Here is a 16533-nt window from a genome sequence, read left to right on the forward strand (position 1 = left end):
GGCTGGTCTTGAATTTGCAAAGCTCCTCCTGCCTCAGCCTCACAAGGGCTGGGATTACTGGGTGCGCCATCACGGCCGGCTGTGCTTTTGAGCTTTTTAGTGATGACACCGTGAAGAGGAGAAGCGCAGGGGCTGGGCAGCTCCGAGGCAGTGCTCGCCTGGTGTGCACTGGGCCTTCAGTTCAGCTCCAGCACCAAAAAAATAAACATAAGCGAAGGAAACACTGCGCACAGTAGTAGTGGTGCCCTCCGCGGTGGCGCGGTCAGGGGTCCCTGGGTCAGGGTCCTGGAGACTGAAGGGCGCTCCATCCACAGGGCTGCACAGCCAGAGGCGGAGGAGGCTTGGCAGGTGAGCTTGGCAGGGATTCCTGAGGCCAGGCAGGAGTGCTCTGAGGGCAGGTTTGTTGGTTTTTCAGTTTTTGTTGGTTTATTGCTGGGGATGGAACATGGGTTTGTTTCTTTGCTTTTGTTTCTTTTTGAGGCAGGGTCTCACTCTACAGCCTGGACTGACCTAGAATTTGCAGGAATCCTCCTGCCTCAGCCTCCCAGGTGCTAGGATGATGACAAGTGTGTGTCACCACGCTCCGCTAATACATGAATTTCTGATTTGAGTTGGTTTCGGCTTACGTAGGTTCATCTGGGTGAAACCCCAGTGTAAGCAGAGAATTAGCTGTGTGTGTTAACACACTCACACGAAGTATTTACATTCACACGAATATATTTACATTATGTCACTCTGAATGACAGCTAACATGTAAAATAGCAGTCATGAAGTGAATCCTATTTTATTTGGTTCAGTTTATCCAACATATGATTTAAATGTTTAATCAATTTTTTAAAAAATCCCCCCTCCTTCCGCCTTCCCTCCCTCCTCCTCAGTACTGAGGACTGAGTACAGAGCCTCCGTGTGCAGGGCAGGCACTACCTCTGGGCTGCATCTTAGGTTTTTTACATGAGCTTGAGACAGGGCCACTTCTTAACCCAGGCTGGCTTCAAACTTGCGATCCTCCTGCCTCTGTCTCCCCCTTGATCTCATAACCTCCCCCTCCACCTTCCAGATCATTCTCCCACGCCCACCCGACCCGCACATCCTCCCTAATCTCTTCCTTTCCTGTGTCTTCCTCCAGAGAACGAGCTGATTGTCCCACAGTGGCACAGGGCTGGGACCCATCCGGGTCCTCGGTTTCCTCCATCTTTGTCTGGCACCAGTCTTCTGTCTGCTTGTACTCTGGTTGGCCTCCTCTCTCCTTTGTGCTCTCGGCTGCTTCCCCATCTGCCTTTCTCCAGGTGCCACTTCCTCCAGGAAGTTCTCCCTGACTTCCCCACTGCCTCTCCACGCTCCCCTGTGAGCCTGGCTGTGTTTGTGGGGGTACAGTGAACTGAAGCCCTCATGATGAGCTGCCTCCCAGGCCTTTTTAAATTTCTTTTGAGGCAGGTCTCATTGAGTCACTGAGTCACCCAGGCTAGAGTCAACCTTGAGATCCTCCTGCCTCAGCCTGCCAAGTGCTGGGGTCAGCCATGTGCACCACTATTCCCTGTATGCCCAGTCTGCCCCTGTCACTGACCATCGCCTGGTTTTGCAGGTCTGAAGGGTGAGGGGAAGCCAGGGGGCTCCCCTACGCATGTCAGGAGGAAACCAAGGAAACACTGCGACCTCAAAGCCACCCTTGTCCTCCAGAGGTGCCCTTGGTGGGATCCCAGTTGGCACCGCTGCGACTTCCACCCAGCTTGAGCAGCCCGGCCCTAGGCGGAAGTTGCCAGAGAGGTTAGGTCATTGCCCAATCTGTGGTCTGGAGAATCTGCTGGGTCAACAGAGTCAAAAGAGGAAGTGGGAGGGAGGGAAGCGGATGGATGATGAGGGGGGCCAGTGAGCGCTCTGCCCCACCTCCAGCTCCTGCATCCCATTGGCCAGCTGGTTTTTGTTCATTTGTTTGAGAGGGTTTCACTGTGTAGTCCAGGTTGGACTGAACTCGGGATACTCCTGCCTCAGCCTCCCAGGTGCCCAGATCAAAGGCATTTGCCACCACCACGCCCTGTGCATCTGCTCTTCAGACCTCAGCTGGACCCTCAGCCTCACATCTGTGTTCCACCCAGGACTGGGGTCACCCTGGATAACAGAAGTGTGCATTTTCCTGCCACTTAGCACAAAAAAAAAAGAACAAAAAGTTTGCTTAAAGTTAATTTTGGGACCATATTTTATTTAACCCAGAAATTTAAGGCAGCATCTGATCGTCAATACATAATTAATATTTTAAAAATTCTTAGGTGAGTCACCATGGTAAAGCATGGGTGAGGGCCTGGGGTCCAGTCTGGCACTTTGAGACAAATAAATAAAAACATGTTGAATGGTTATATATATATTTGTTTTTGTGCTCAGTCTCTGAAATCTGGCGTTAATTTTGCACCCACAGCACTTCTGGCTTGAGTGTGGCAGTGTACACCTGTCGTTCTAGCATTGAGGGAGGCTGAGGCAGGAGGATTGGAAATTTGAGCTCAGCCTGGGCAACTTAGCAACTTAGTGAGATCCTGCCTCAAAATAAAAATTAAAAAAGGCCTCGAGGTGTACCTCAGCATGGAGGCTCTGGGTTCAGTCCCTGGACACAAGCACATCCACGCACGTGCACATGTGTGACCTTGCTTCACAGAATCTGCCTCACTTGAATACTTCAGGAGTTTTAATGTTCAGGGCATTTACAAAGTTCTTTTTGTGGTATTTAGTTACAGTAACAGAAATCCACTAAAAAGTCAGATAGGAGGGCTCATGCTTATAATCCCAACAATCTGGGAGGCTGAGGCAGGAGGGTTACATATTTGAGCCCAGCTTGGGTGATTTAGAATTTACAACCAAATTCTAAATTCTGGCTTCTTGTCCTCTCAGGCTGCAGAGTGACATTCCAGAATCCTGTGATGCAAATAGCCTTGACCTCACAAAGTAGGATTCCTCATGCCAAATGCTGTGTGACTCTCAAGGTCTGAGAGGCTATGTCTCTGACATTCAAGCCTTCGGAGTCTTTGATTGAGATCAGGGCTAGCAAATCTGGACCCCGGTTTGTTTTTGTAAATAAAATTTTATTGGTACCTGGCCACACCCATTCCCTCCCCAGGGGCTTTCAAGCTACTTCAGCAGGGTGAGGAGCTGTGCTGAGACCTCACGTGACCTCTTGCCTCACAAAGACGAATATGTTTATCTTTTTTTTTTTTTTTCTGAAAAGTTGTTATCGTTTGAAAGACCCTGCCATCTCATGATGAAATTTAATCTCACTGTGCACTACAAAGAGGGTGGAAACTTAACGTGACCCTAGCGTGTAGAGTGAGGATTTTCTGGGTGATTAAGACTCAATATGGCCATCAAGGTGGGCCCTAACGCAATGGGCTGTGGCTTGCTCAAGTAGCACACAGACCTGAGCTTGTGCTGTCACTGTGGGATACCTCGGTTGGCCACCAGCAAAACAACTGTTGTAGTCAGGGGTTGTACACAGAGAACAATTCAGGTCATGACATGGAGTTTATAATATTTTTATAATGGTCACCGGAGGTTAACACAGGAGAATGCAGGAAATCTATCCTCAACACCAACGACATAGATTATTTAGTCAAGAGTCTAAACCCCATGGCAATGTCCCACATGAGTCCAGATAAAAACCCAGAGCTCAGGACAACGCCTCCACGAGTCCAACTGGAAGTCCAGAGCCCACAAGAAGGACTCACGCCAGTCTCTTTTACGGATTCATGCCGGGAAGACCCAAGGGTCAGCGGTGGAAGCCAGAAAGTCTATGCCAGCAGGATGAAGGAGCTGTGCTAGTGGGATGAGGGCTCTACGCTGGAGCCGAGAAGTCACACAATAAAGAGCGGGCTGTCCTGAAAGGCACTACAGCTGTCCTCAGCGACACGGAGGCCCCGAGCTCTTCCGACCACAAGCACAGTCGGGTACGTGACAGGAAGCAGCGTGACAAGTTCATCCTGGAGACCAAGCAGCACATGTCTTCCCCTCCGGAGCCAGGAAGCAATGCTCGATGTGAAGACCAAAGCTTCTCCAGGAGAACCAACAGACAGCAGCTCAGACAGCAACTCGTAAGAGAACCAACAATGCCTCCATAACGCCTCAATCCTTCTCAACACCTCCCTTCTTCTCCACCTATTTATCCTGGCAACCCTCCTCAGGTGGAGCATCTTCTCTCAATGCATGCTGATGTAATCCAGCTGGCATTAAGTTGACCACTAGTTATCAAACCATAACAAAGACCCTGGCTAGATGTGACCCCCCAACTTCGAACCTCTCAGCCTCCAGAACCATGGGATAAATAAACCTTCATTCTTTACAACTCACCCAGTTTGTGGTATTTAGTTACAGCAGTAGAAAACCCACTGAAAAAATCAGGTAGAATGGCTCACACTTATAATCACAACAGTCTGAGAGGCTGAGGCAGAAGGATCACAAATTTGAACCCAGGATATAGCTCAGCAGCATAAGTGCCTGCCTGGCAAGCACAAGGTCCCAAGTTTGATTCCTGGTACCAAAAAAAAAAAAAAAAAAAAAAAAAAAAAATGAGCCCAACCTGGGCAATTTAGCAACTTAGTGAGACCCTATCACAAAATAAAAACTAAAAAAGAACTGGGGATATAGCTCATGCAAAGACTGGGTTCGATCCCCAGAACCCCCTGCTCCTAAAAGGACAGGCGTTAGGCTGGGGATTTAGCTCAGCGGCATAAGCGTCTGCCTTGCAAGCAGGCAGTTGTGAGTTTGATCCCTGGTACCCATAAAAAGTATAAAAGACAAAACAAAAAACAAAAAACAGGCATTAACCTTGTTACTTGAAGATTCCAAACTGTGGTTTCAGAGATGTGCCACTTTGTGACTTGTACATGTTTTATTATTATTATTTATTATTTTCCATGCATCAATGCTCTTTGAGACAGGGTCTCACTCTATAGTCCAAGCTGGCCTTGAACTCACTAGCTGGCCTCAAACTTTCGGTGACCCTCCTTCCTCTGCCTCTCAAGTGCTGGGATTCCGGATGTGCCCCGCCATGCCCAGCCCCATGCATTAAACACTGCACGTATATTGTTCTGTGTTGTATCGTTCGGAAGAGGAAAGAGACTGGCTCCATGTCTTAGCTACTCACCTTGCCGGGTTCTTACTCTGTGAGGTTCAACCTTAATAAAAATTCAGCCTCTTTGGGGTTGAGAGATGTAACAGTTATGTAGTTTTTGCTTTTGAAAAATTATAGTACATGCACAGAATTTTTCTGCACTACTGAGGATCAAACCCAGGGTCTTCTCATTGAGCGACATCCCTTGCCGTTTTTTAATCTGAATTTTTTTTTTTTTTTTTTTTGGTCTTTTTCATTTTTATCGGTACCAGGGATCGAACTCACGACTGCCTACTTGCAAGGCAAGCGCTTATGCCGCTGAGCTAAATCCCCAGCCCCTTAATCTGAATTTTGTGACAGGGACTCACTGTGTTGGTGATTTGCCCAGGCTGGGCCCAAACTCAGGATCTTCCTGCCTCAGCCTCCCAGAGCGCTGGGCTCACAGACCTGTGCCACCACACTCCACACAAGTGGTAACATTTATTGCAAGTGGCTTTTGGTACATTCACCCTGTTGTGAAACCATTTGGTCTTTAGTTCCAGAACATTTTCCCCACCCTGAAAAGCAACCTTGTATTTCTAGCCTTTGCTCCTCCTTCCTTGGTTCCTCCTCCTGTCACGAATCCAGTTTTTCCTCTCCGGGGATTTTGCTGAAACTTAACCTACTTTTGATCTCCAAAGCTGGCAATGGGAAATGGCAGGCAGAGTCATAGGGTCAGCTGGGTTCCCTCCTGGGATCGTCTCATTCTGAGTGTCTCTCTGGAGGAAATGACTGGCAAGTTGGAGCCTCCAGGACACCCCCAGCCTACAGGGACCCCCAGGGAAGACCCCAGAAAAGGTCTGCTGCCAGAGTCTAGCTTCCATCTTCCACTTTCTCTGACCCGAAAGGGATTCCCCGGGGACCTGGGGTGGCAGAGGTGGGAGGAGGGCATTGGTTTCCATAGGGGCTGCACTCTGCCAAGACAGTGTCAACCAGAGAGGTGATGAGAGACATCTGGGTCACAGGATGGGTCCTGGCTTCCTGACTGAGAAATGACTTCCTCTCACTGCAGGACTTTATTCCCTAAATGACAGCAGGTGCATAATTACAGCCCTCAACTCCCACGGCACAGCACAGCACAAAGAACTGCTGAGCATGGAGGTTCCGGAGTTGGAGCTGAAGCCACTTCCCCTAGTGGAGCCTGGGTGGTGTGATTTGGGTTATTGTAAGAATATTCCCGTCTCTGTGGTGGTTTTTTGTTTTGTTTTGTTTCTTGAAAGAAGGTAGTTCAGGCTGGTCTTGAATTCACTATTGTAGCCCAGTCTGGCCTCAAACTCGGAGATCTTCCTGCCTCAGCCTCCTGTGTGCGGGATAAGGCCCAGCTTGGAGATAGCACTGCATGTGTTGGGTGGCTGCCAGGTTCTGCACAGCGCTGGGTCCAGCACAGGCAGGGCAGTGGGTGCCTGTGGAAACTGGACCAGGTCAAGACCTCTGGCCTTAAGGCCAAACCACACACTCATGCTGGCTTCCAAGAAGCAGACGACAGAGACAAAAACAAGGGTGGAGGAGGACACGGTCGCCTTTCCACCCACTTCAGCCTCTCCAGCCCTGCTGTCACCCTGTGATTTGGGAACGTGTGAGTCACAGGAAAAACTCAGGACAAGCACATCCCAGGGCTGGGAAGAGGCCTTTCCAAATTTTCCTGGTCAGGAAGGTTTACAGGCAGTGGAGTGCCAGAGCCAGGGGAACACCACTCATTTCCTGAAATCCGCCAGTCCGGGCTGGGCCAAGAGACGCCAGGTCCTGGGTCCTGCCTGCAGGCCTGGATGGTGCTCCCAAGGGACATCTGGCCAAACCAAGGACCCTCCTGAAAAGCACGGTAAGAATGGACGAGATAGGAGGGAAGAAAGGAGGAGAAGAGGTTTCATGATCTTGGCTTCTTCTGTTTGTTTTTTGAGATGGGGTTTTGCTGTGCAGTTCAGGCTGACCTGGACTCATTACATAGTCTAGACTGAGCTCGAATTCTCAGCAATCCTCCTGCCTCAGCCTCCTGAGTGCTGGGATGAGGGTGTGTACTACCATGCCCAGCTCCTTGCAACTGGTTGGGAATCTGTCAAAGGACTGCCTGCTCCGTGAGCAGCCCCCAACTGCAAAAGTGGGGCTTCCTGAGACTTCAGCTGATCCTCAGCTAACACAGAGAGCAGAGCATGTGCACAACTGGTGGCCCTGTGACTTTTTTATTTTGCTGCAGATGGAACCTGGGCCCCTAAGCATGCTAGGTGAGCACTCCAGCCCTGAGCACACCCATCCCTGTGACTCAGGAACTGAATGTTCCTGTGTATCCAGCGCTAGTGTGAGCTCTGCCCCCACCTCTGTTGCCCCATTGAGTACTTTTGCTGATTTAGTCTTTTTTTTTTTCTTTTGTCTTTTTCCTTTTTATCGGTACCAGGGATCGAACTCACGACTGCGTGCTTGCAAGGCAGGCGCTTATGCCACTGAGCTAAATCCCCAGCCCCCACTGATTTAGTTTTTTTCGTTTTTATTGGTACCAGGGATCGAACTCACGGCCGCACATTTGCAAGGAAGGCACTTATGCCACTGAGCTAAATCCCCAGCCCCTGATTTAATCTTTTTTGTTTTGCTTTACTTTGTTTAGAGACAGAGTCCTGCTATGTTGCAGGCTGGCCCTGAACTCCTGGGTTCAAGTCATTCTCTTGCCTCAGTCTCCTGGGCAGCTAAGACTACAGGCTCGCCACTGTACTCAGCTCCTTAGGTTGTTTTTTTGGGCTTTCTATAGGTGCAGTTGTCAGCACAGATTTTTGGGTTCCTTCCCAACACCAGACTATGGAAGCCATCTGTGTTCTTGCTGTGGTTTGTTCATTTCTGAGGCGTAGACTCCTTGTGCAGTGCTGGGGTGCATGTTTGGTGTCCCTGTCCCTGGCCCATGTGTCTTCCCTGAGCAGGAGATGGCAGTCATTGGTCAGAGGCAAGGGGTCCTGAGCTAGAGCCCCCAGGGCAAGAGTCCCAGTGAGGCCAGCCAGGGCCAAGCTCAGAGATGCTGGCTAGGAGCTCGCAGAACACAGTGGTGTCGGAGTGACAGCTCAGTCCATGGTCTCAGTTTCCTCCTTCATCTTCCACTCCCGGATGCAGACTGAGTACCTGCTCGTGTCCAGGACTGTCCTGTCCTGGATGCTGGGCATACGAAGGGCTCAGCAGGGCGGGGCTCCAAGCAGGCAGGCTGAGCTTCCGGAAAAGGAAATGAGGGTGATAGGGACATTATTCATTTTCTGGGAACCAGGGGTGGAGCCATCCCTGTCTCCTAGGTGGTTGGAGCCCTGTCTGGCGCAGCATAAGTGCTTAGCAATTGTCTTCTATTATTTATTTAGTTAGCTTTATTCTGATTTTTTTGAGACAGAGTCTCACTGTGCTGTTGGCCTTGCACTCACTATGTAGCCCAGGCTGGCCTTGAACTTGCAGTGATCCTCCTGCCTCAGCCTCCTGAGCGCTGGGATGACAGGTGTGTGCCACTACACCCAGCTTCATGCTGATCTTACAGCACCCTCTATGGCAGATCCTTTGAGACTCCTTGACAGGAACCAGAAGGACAGAGAGATGATTTCCCAGAGGCCACGAAGCTCCTGAGAGCTGAGTTATTAAGAGTGGTGCATGTTGTACTCCAGGGGTGAGAAAGGCCAGCAGCAGGGCCCCACCCCGGGCTTGAATGCATGAATGCATGGAGACATGGCCTGGCCTCCTCTGCTTGCTACCTTACAGGGCGGACAATGTCCCAACTTCCTCCGGTCCTTCCTATTGCACACTCTCCTGCAAGAGCTCTGAGAGTGACAGTCTTGAGCTGCAGGCCTGGACTGGGGCTGCACCTGGTTCTGGGCTCCTCTGGGCCACACACTGCTGCCCGGCCAGCTCTGCTGTGGGAGCCTCGCCACAGTGCAGGGTGGACCAAGGCAGCCCTGACTGCCACTCGGGTCACAGGGCCAGGCCTGCGCAGAGTCACAGCCCTGCTGCCTCTGATCTGGGGACAAGGACATCACAGGGTGTGGGGCTCGTAGTTTGACAACTCAGCTCTTTTCTGTTTTGTTTCTGTGGTGCTGGGGGCTGAAGCCAGGGACGCTGTGCCACTGAGCTACACCCTCAACCCTTTCTCTTTTCCTTGGAGACAAGCTCATGATATGTAGCCCAGACTGACCTTGAATTCTCACTCTCCCCCTCCCTCAGCCTCCCAGCTGGCTGGGATTCCAGGTGTGCTCCAACACACGTGGCCGGAAACGCAGCTGCCTTCTGAGGAATCTTAGGTAAGTTACCAACCTCAGTGCCTCAGCTTGTTCATTTGCACAATGGATTTAACAAAATAGCATCAAATCACGTGTCATGGTACAGTGTTTAAAACAGCTTGGAAGCCAGGTGTGGTGGTGCACAGCTGTAATCCCAGCACTCAGGAAGCTGAGGCAGGAGGAGCACTGGGAGTTCAAGGCCAGCCTGAACTACATGATGAGACTCTGTCTCAAAAATGAAACAAATGCAAACATAAACACAAACAAAGAATCTAGGGTTGAAGAGTAACCAAGATAAATACTTTGAAGACACCTTAATGTTTTCTCCCCTTGGGGCACATTCAGATTCTAATATTTATGTGCTTTATTATTTATTTTATTGTATTACATTGTAATTTTTTTTTCTTTTTACTTTTTATCGGTACCGGGGATCGAACTCACGACTGCCTGCTTGCAAGGCAGGCTCTTATGCCACTGAGCTAAACCTCCAGCCCCTACATTATAATTTTTGAGACAGGGTCTTGCTATGAGGCCCAGGCTGGCTCTGAACTCCCAGGCACTAACAATTCTCCTGCCTCAGCCTCCTGATTAATTAGGGCTACCAGCTATGTGTTATTACACCTGGCCAGACTCCAGTACTTTAAATTCTGGAAATTCAGGTTCTAACAGATGGATGTTCTATATTTCAGAACACTTTAGAATATCACTGTCAATAAGATAGCCACAAACTATGGGCAGCTTTTTGTCTTTTCTAGAACTGGGGACAGAACGCAAGACCTTTGCATTGACGTACATTCAACCTCCATACCTTTTATTTTTGGTACTGGGAACTGACTCACGGCCAGGCAGACGCTGTGATGCCGAGCTATCTTCCTGGCCCTCAAGCTGGACTTGAACCCACTATGTTGCCCACATTGACTTGGCGATTCTCCTACCTCAGCCTTCCAAGTAAATGGGATTATAGGCATGTGCCACCATACTCGGTTTATGAATGGTTATTTATGTCATATAAAATTGAAACTCAGTTTCTCACCTGCACTTGCTGCATTTCAAATGCTCAGCACCTGTGAGTGGCTGGTAGCTCACAGCCCTGGCACGGGGCACAGCTCCTCACATAGAAAGTTCCAGGGGCCATGTTACTCCGGAACCCAGGTGATAACTAGCTGGGGTTCTAATAGTTTAGTGTTTCACTTTGTTTTTTGAGACAGGCTCTGGCTATGCAGTTCAGGCTGGCTTGAACTCACTACATAGCCCCAGTTGGCCTGGAACTTGCAGCAGTCCTCCTGCCTCAGCCTCCTGAGTGCTGGGAGTACTGATGCCACCACACCTTGTAAATATTTAAGATTCTGAAGTGCACGCAGACTGGGCTTCCTCTGGGCCACATTTGCAGGCTCATGGAGTTTCTTCACGCTGTTCCTCTCCCTTCTAGGCATCTGGGGCTCAGATGGAGAACAACTCTCTCAGCTATGAGTTCGAGTACGGGGATTACACGGACCTTCTTCCGGATATCCCCGTGGACTGCTCAGGTGGCGCCTGCCTGGCCATCGACACCTTCCACGTTGCCCCACTGCTGTTCTACACTGCCATCTTCCTGGTGGGGGTGCCGGGCAATGTCATGGTAGCCTGGGTGTCGGGGAAGTGGGCCGGCCGCGGGCGCAGGGCCACCTGGTTCCTGCACCTCGCGGTGGCTGACTTGCTGTGCTGCCTGTCTGGGCTGCTCCTGGCCGTGCCCCTGGCGCACCGGGGACACTGGCCGTTCGGGGCGCTGGGTTGTCGCCTGCTGCCCGCAGCTGTGCTGCTGTCCATGTTCGCCCGGGTGCTGCTGCTGGCAGTGCTCAGCGCAGACTTCTGTCTGCTGGCGCTTGGCTGTGCCAGCTGGGCCGAGGCGCCATGGGCACACAGGGCATGGCTAGCCCGGGGGGCGGCCTGGACAGTGGCCTTGCTGCTCACGGTGCCCTCAGCCCTGTACCGTCGCCTGCACCAGGAGCACTTCCCAGCCCGCCTCAAGTGTGTTGTGGACTACGGTGGCTCAGCCACCGTGGAGGGCTCGGTGGCCGCCATGAGGTTCATCTGTGGCTTCCTGGGGCCGCTGGCACTCGTGGTCAGCTGCCACATCGTCCTGCTGCTCCGAGCGGCCCCACGTCACTGGCCGCTAGGCACAGCCGTCGTGGTGGGCTTCTTTGTGTGCTGGGCTCCCTACCACCTGCTGGGGCTGGTGCTGGCCTCAGCTGCCCCACACTCGGCACTCCTGGCCCGGGCCCTGCATGCTGAGCCCTGGGTAGTGGGCCTGGCTTTTGCTCACAGTTGCCTAAACCCCTTCCTCTTCCTGTATTTCGGGCGGGCTCGACTCCGCCAGTCGCTGCCTGCTGCATGTCACTGGGCCCTGCGGGAGTCCCAGGAGGAGGAGGACAGTGTGATTAGCAAGGTGTCCACCAGCCAGGAACTGGTGTTGGAGATGGAGGTGTAGGCAAGGAGGACACTGGCTGGTAGTCTCCTAGCTCATCTCACACATCTGGCTTCAGGTAGAGCTGGATCCAGGGGCTCAATGACGTTTTTATTTCATTCATTCATTCAATCAACGAACATTCATTATGTGCTTGCTGTATGCAAGGCCCTGACAGAAGAGGCACTGAGATAGACAGCAGCGAGCAGAACAGAAACAGGTGCTGACATTCTGCTGGGAGAAAATGGCCAATAAGCAAAGAAAGTAATGTAGATGGAACACAGAGTGATAGACACTACAATATCTAAAGGGAACAAAGAGGCATGGGTGTGGCAGAATAAGTCAACCCTGTGACGACTCTTGAATGAAGTAAAAGTTGAGTCAACATCTGAAAAAGAGGGAGAGGAGTCATGCTCACATCTGAGTCAAAGAAAGTTGTTCTAAGCAGCAAGAATCATATGTGCAAAGGCCCTGGAGCAGGTTGGACACAGCCCTGACATGGAGCTGTTGCCTATCGTTTCCCCCGAAACACTGGAGACAAACCTATACTCAAACATTTTATGTTGTTTATCTGAAATTTAAATTCACTGAGTATTCTGTGGGTTTTTTTCCCTATTTAGGCAACCCAATTTTGAGTAAAGAATGTTGCTTGATCTTCCTTAAATTTTAATAAGGTCTTGTGCTTGTTGGGGGAGAGGGAAGAACCATGCAAGGAGGCTACTGTGAAAGTGCAAGCAGGAGGACAGCACACTCAGGATGACAGAGCGGAGGAGGCAGGAGGCTGATGGAAAGAAAAGGCACATCCAAAGCCGTGGGCTCGGCATTCAAGGCTCCCCTGCACCAGTCCACACATTCATCTCCAGCTCTCAGACCTTCAGCAGGCAGGGCAGTGGCCTCCACAATGTCTATATCATAGTCCCCTGAGCCTGTGGTGAAGGGGCCTTACCTGGCCATGGGGCTTTGCGGATGGGGCTTAGTTAGGGATTTTTTTTGTACTAGGGATTGAACTCAGGACCTTGTACTTGCCAGGCAGGCGCTTGTGTCACTGAGCTAAATCCTCGGCCCTTAGTTAGAGGTCTTGAGATGGCTGTGGTCCTGGATTGTCCAGGTGGGCCCGATGTCAGCACAGTGGTCCTTAAGAGAGAGGGGCAGGAGGTCAGCAGTGGCAGATGTGGTCCAAGTGACACGAAGAGGCCACCTGCTGATTCTCCCGGGAGCCTCCCTGAGGGACCAAGTGCTGTTGGTACCTAGACTTCGGACTTGCCATTTGAACACTTCAGGAGAGGACGTTGTGGTTTTTGTTTTGTTTTGGTTTAAATTCTCTTGAGACAAAGTCCAGCTATGCAGTTCAGAGTGGTTTGGGAATCACTCGATAGCCCACAGCGATCCGCTTGCCTCAGCCTCTCACGAACTCCCATACCAGATAAAGTAAGAGACGTTCAAAAAGAGGTCACCACCTTCCGAGAGCCCATGTACTAGGTGGAAAAACAGGGTGCAGAAAAAACAAAAATTTGGTTCTAATTCACGGGATGAGAGGAGGAAAGACAGAAATTTAAAAGATCCAGCTTTAGCTCAGCGGCATAAGTGCCTGCCTTGCAAGCAGGTGGTTGTGAGTTCGATCCCTGGTACCCATAAAAATGCAAAAGAACAACAACAACAACAAAAAAGATCCAGCAGTCACTTGGGGAATTTGTAGGTTAACTGGGAACTCAGAATTGTCACCCATGAATTACTAACACCAAGACTGTCTTGTACAATGCTTGTTTCCTCTGGGATAATCTATTTAGTCACCTGAAAAGTCTGAAAAACCCTCATGCTAATCCACTGAGATCAGGGACCCATTAGGAGGGAACTGTGTTAACTTTGATAAAACATTATTTGTGGACTTAGACAATTTTTAGTTGATTTCATTAGTCTTTTAAAAAAAGAAGTAAATTTCATGGGGGCTTCCAAATGTATTTCTGTGCAATTTCATGTACAATTCTCTTGATCATTAAAAAAATCTTTTTTTGTTGTTTATTGTAACTTTCCCTTCTTTGTAAACTTCATGACATTTGTTTGTTTGCTTGTTTTTTGTACTGGGGACTGAACCCAGGGCCTTTACACTGAGCGAAGTTACACTATCCGCCTCTTCTGTTTCATACTTTTAAGATTTTAAAGTAGGTTTTGTTTCCCTGCTAAATTGCCCAGGTTGGGCTTGAACTTGCAGCCTTTCTGCCTCAGCTTTCTAGACTGCTGTGGTGTCAACACACCTAGTTTTATCTTTTTTAACCATAGTGACTTTGGTTTCCTTAAATTTTCGAAGAACCACATCTCAATGATTTTTCTAAGAACTGATCTCAAATATGCTACTCATGCTGCTCTTGATAGCTGGACTTCTCGATTTCATATTTGCTGTTTGTTTCCTCCCATTTTCCATTTTTTAAAAAAATGTAGTTTTTTTCTTTTTCGTTTGAGACAGGGTCTCAGCAGGCAGGCCAGGCTGACTTTGCACTCCCCAGGAGCCCCGGCTGACCTCACACTCTCGAGGCCTTCCAGCCTCAGCCTCCTCGGTGTGGGACCCCACCCAGTCCTAAAAATTGTATTTGTTGTTGGGAAATTTTAAGCAGAATGCTTAAATTCTCTTCTTTTGATAACGTGGCAAGTGGCTTCTGTGCATTTGAGTTGTTTCCATGGCTGGTAATACCCGGCTTGTCATTTAGTGGGATTTACAGCTCCAATGGCTCCAAAACCCCCAGGCAAGGGCTCAGAGATGGGCTCTGGGTAGGCCGATTGGACCGTGTGGGGGCCGCTAGACCGGCATTTGGGTTCCAAGGCTGGTTAGAGACGCTGGCCCGCCCTGGCTCCTCCCATCTCCCCCTACTTCCTGGCCTGGCCGGTGCCGCTGTGAGCAGTTTTTTACCTGCCAGACCCTTGCACCGTGTCGCTGCGCCTTCCAGGTTGGTGCTGGATGCTGCCGACTGAGAAGTGGTGCTGAATAATCTTCTGGGCTTTTAAATTGTCGGGTCTTGTGTCCCACTGCCTGCTGAGGAAGTGACTAAGACGCCATTTACGCCCCCACACCTGATGTCCAGTGCATATCCCAAATTTAATACAAGGTGAGCATCCCCAATGTGGAAATCCAAATCTGAAATGCCCCCAAATCCAAAACGTTTTGAGGGCTGACAAAACAGCACAAGTGGGAAACTCCACATCGCACCTCTTCTGATGGGTCACAGCCGAGATGTAGGCGTGCAAAAAACACTGGTGTAAGCTGGGTGTGTGTGTGTGAAAGAATCTTGCCCTAGCTGGGAGGAGGCTGGGAGGCCGAACCAGGGGGCTCTATCTTGAGGTCAGCTTTTCCCACCCCTAGGCAACTTACCTGTGGCCCGAAATGAATACCAATGGGCTACCTGTGCATCACTAATGCCCCTTAGGCACCACCCCAAACTTAAGCTACACGTATACCCCCACACCACGTCTGCCAGAGAGAAAGCCAGACTTCAGTGGTAGTGGTGCGGTTTGTTTTTCTCTCTCTGCGTTCCAGAATAAAGGCCTCTTTTATTTCTTACTTCTCATCTTTTGGATGTGCCAGAATCTTATCAGCGTGCACCTGTAATCTCAGCACTCAGAAAGAGGATGAGGCGGGAGGATCTCTGTGAGTTGAAGGCTAGACAAGGCCAGCCTGAACTGTACAGTAAGACCTCAAAAACCAAACCAAAACAAAACCAAACAAACTCAACCAAACAAAAATGTGCGTCAATACCTCTTGGCTAGGTATAGAAGGTGACATAGATGTAAGTGAATTTTGTGTTAAGATTTGAGTCCCATCCCAAGATATCACCTTATGTCTATCTAAATACTGAAAAATCTGAAACTGAAACCACTTCTGCTTCAAACATTTTAGCGAAGGGACACCGGCTCCAAACACAGTCCTGGCTGGATGTGGTGATACACACCTGTAGTCCCAGCACTTGGCAGACTGATGCAGGAGGATCATTGTGAGTTTGAGGCTGGCCTGTGCTGTACAGTGATTCAAGGGCAGCCTGCACTACACAGCGAGACCCTCTCTCAGAAGAAAAAATGCAAGGTTTCCCCCTACACTGCTTCTCTCAGAGCTGGGCCAGGGCATCAGCTGACCTTTGGGTTCTGTCTCCCAAGCTCCTGCTCACCACTCTCTGCATCACCTGTCAGCTGCCCTCCTAAGTCCGCAGTGGAGGCCTTCTTTTGCTTCTTGGTTCCCTCCAGATACGCTGAGGCTAGAGGAGTTTCAGGCAGCTCTGTTTCCTTCCTGCTGCTCCTCTGCCAGCCTCCACTCAGAGCTCCTGCTCCATGCAGATGACAGTGTGGCCTGCTCTGATGATTGTCCCACTCTTTCAGCCCCTGGTGCCTTCCTGCCTGCGCCGTCTTGAGTCCAAATCTTATCCCATGTCACCTTGTGCACCTGTAGTTTCCTCTTCCTACAATGTTACCCTCCAGGTGTCCCCGGGGTCACATTTTTTGCAGCTCTCTTCTCAAATGCTGCCACCTCATACCGGGGATTGAACTTGGTCCCCTCTGTCCTGAACTACATCTGTGTCCCTTAAAAATTTTTGAATTTTGAGACAGGGTCTCAAAAGTTGCCCAAGGTGTGCTCGAACTTAGGATCCTTCTGTCTCGGGCTCCCAGAGTGCCGGGATTACAGGTGTGTAAGCCCGGAACATGTAAGACTACACAGGTCTCACTTTTCTCATTCATGTAGTCATTTAACAAAC

At 50.2% G+C, this 16533-nt stretch overlaps 1 protein-coding gene across 1 annotated transcript; it reads left to right on the plus strand.

Moving 5' to 3' along the window:
* Nucleotides 1–26: 26 nt before the first annotated feature.
* On the plus strand, nucleotides 27–13819 carry C5ar2 (complement C5a receptor 2). Its single transcript, XM_003464698.4, has 3 exons — nucleotides 27–6947; nucleotides 9302–9378; nucleotides 10787–13819. Exon 3 carries the CDS (start codon nucleotides 10802–10804, stop codon nucleotides 11822–11824), a length of 1023 nt encoding a protein of 340 aa, XP_003464746.2. The 5' UTR covers nucleotides 27–6947; nucleotides 9302–9378; nucleotides 10787–10801; the 3' UTR covers nucleotides 11825–13819.
* The last annotated feature ends 2714 nt before the right edge of the window (nucleotides 13820–16533 follow it).

Source organism: Cavia porcellus, unplaced genomic scaffold, assembly GCF_034190915.1.
Source record: "Cavia porcellus strain 051 isolate PalLab524CR breed Dunkin Hartley unplaced genomic scaffold, mCavPor4.1 scaffold_7, whole genome shotgun sequence".
Lineage (NCBI taxonomy): Eukaryota > Metazoa > Chordata > Mammalia > Rodentia > Caviidae > Cavia > Cavia porcellus.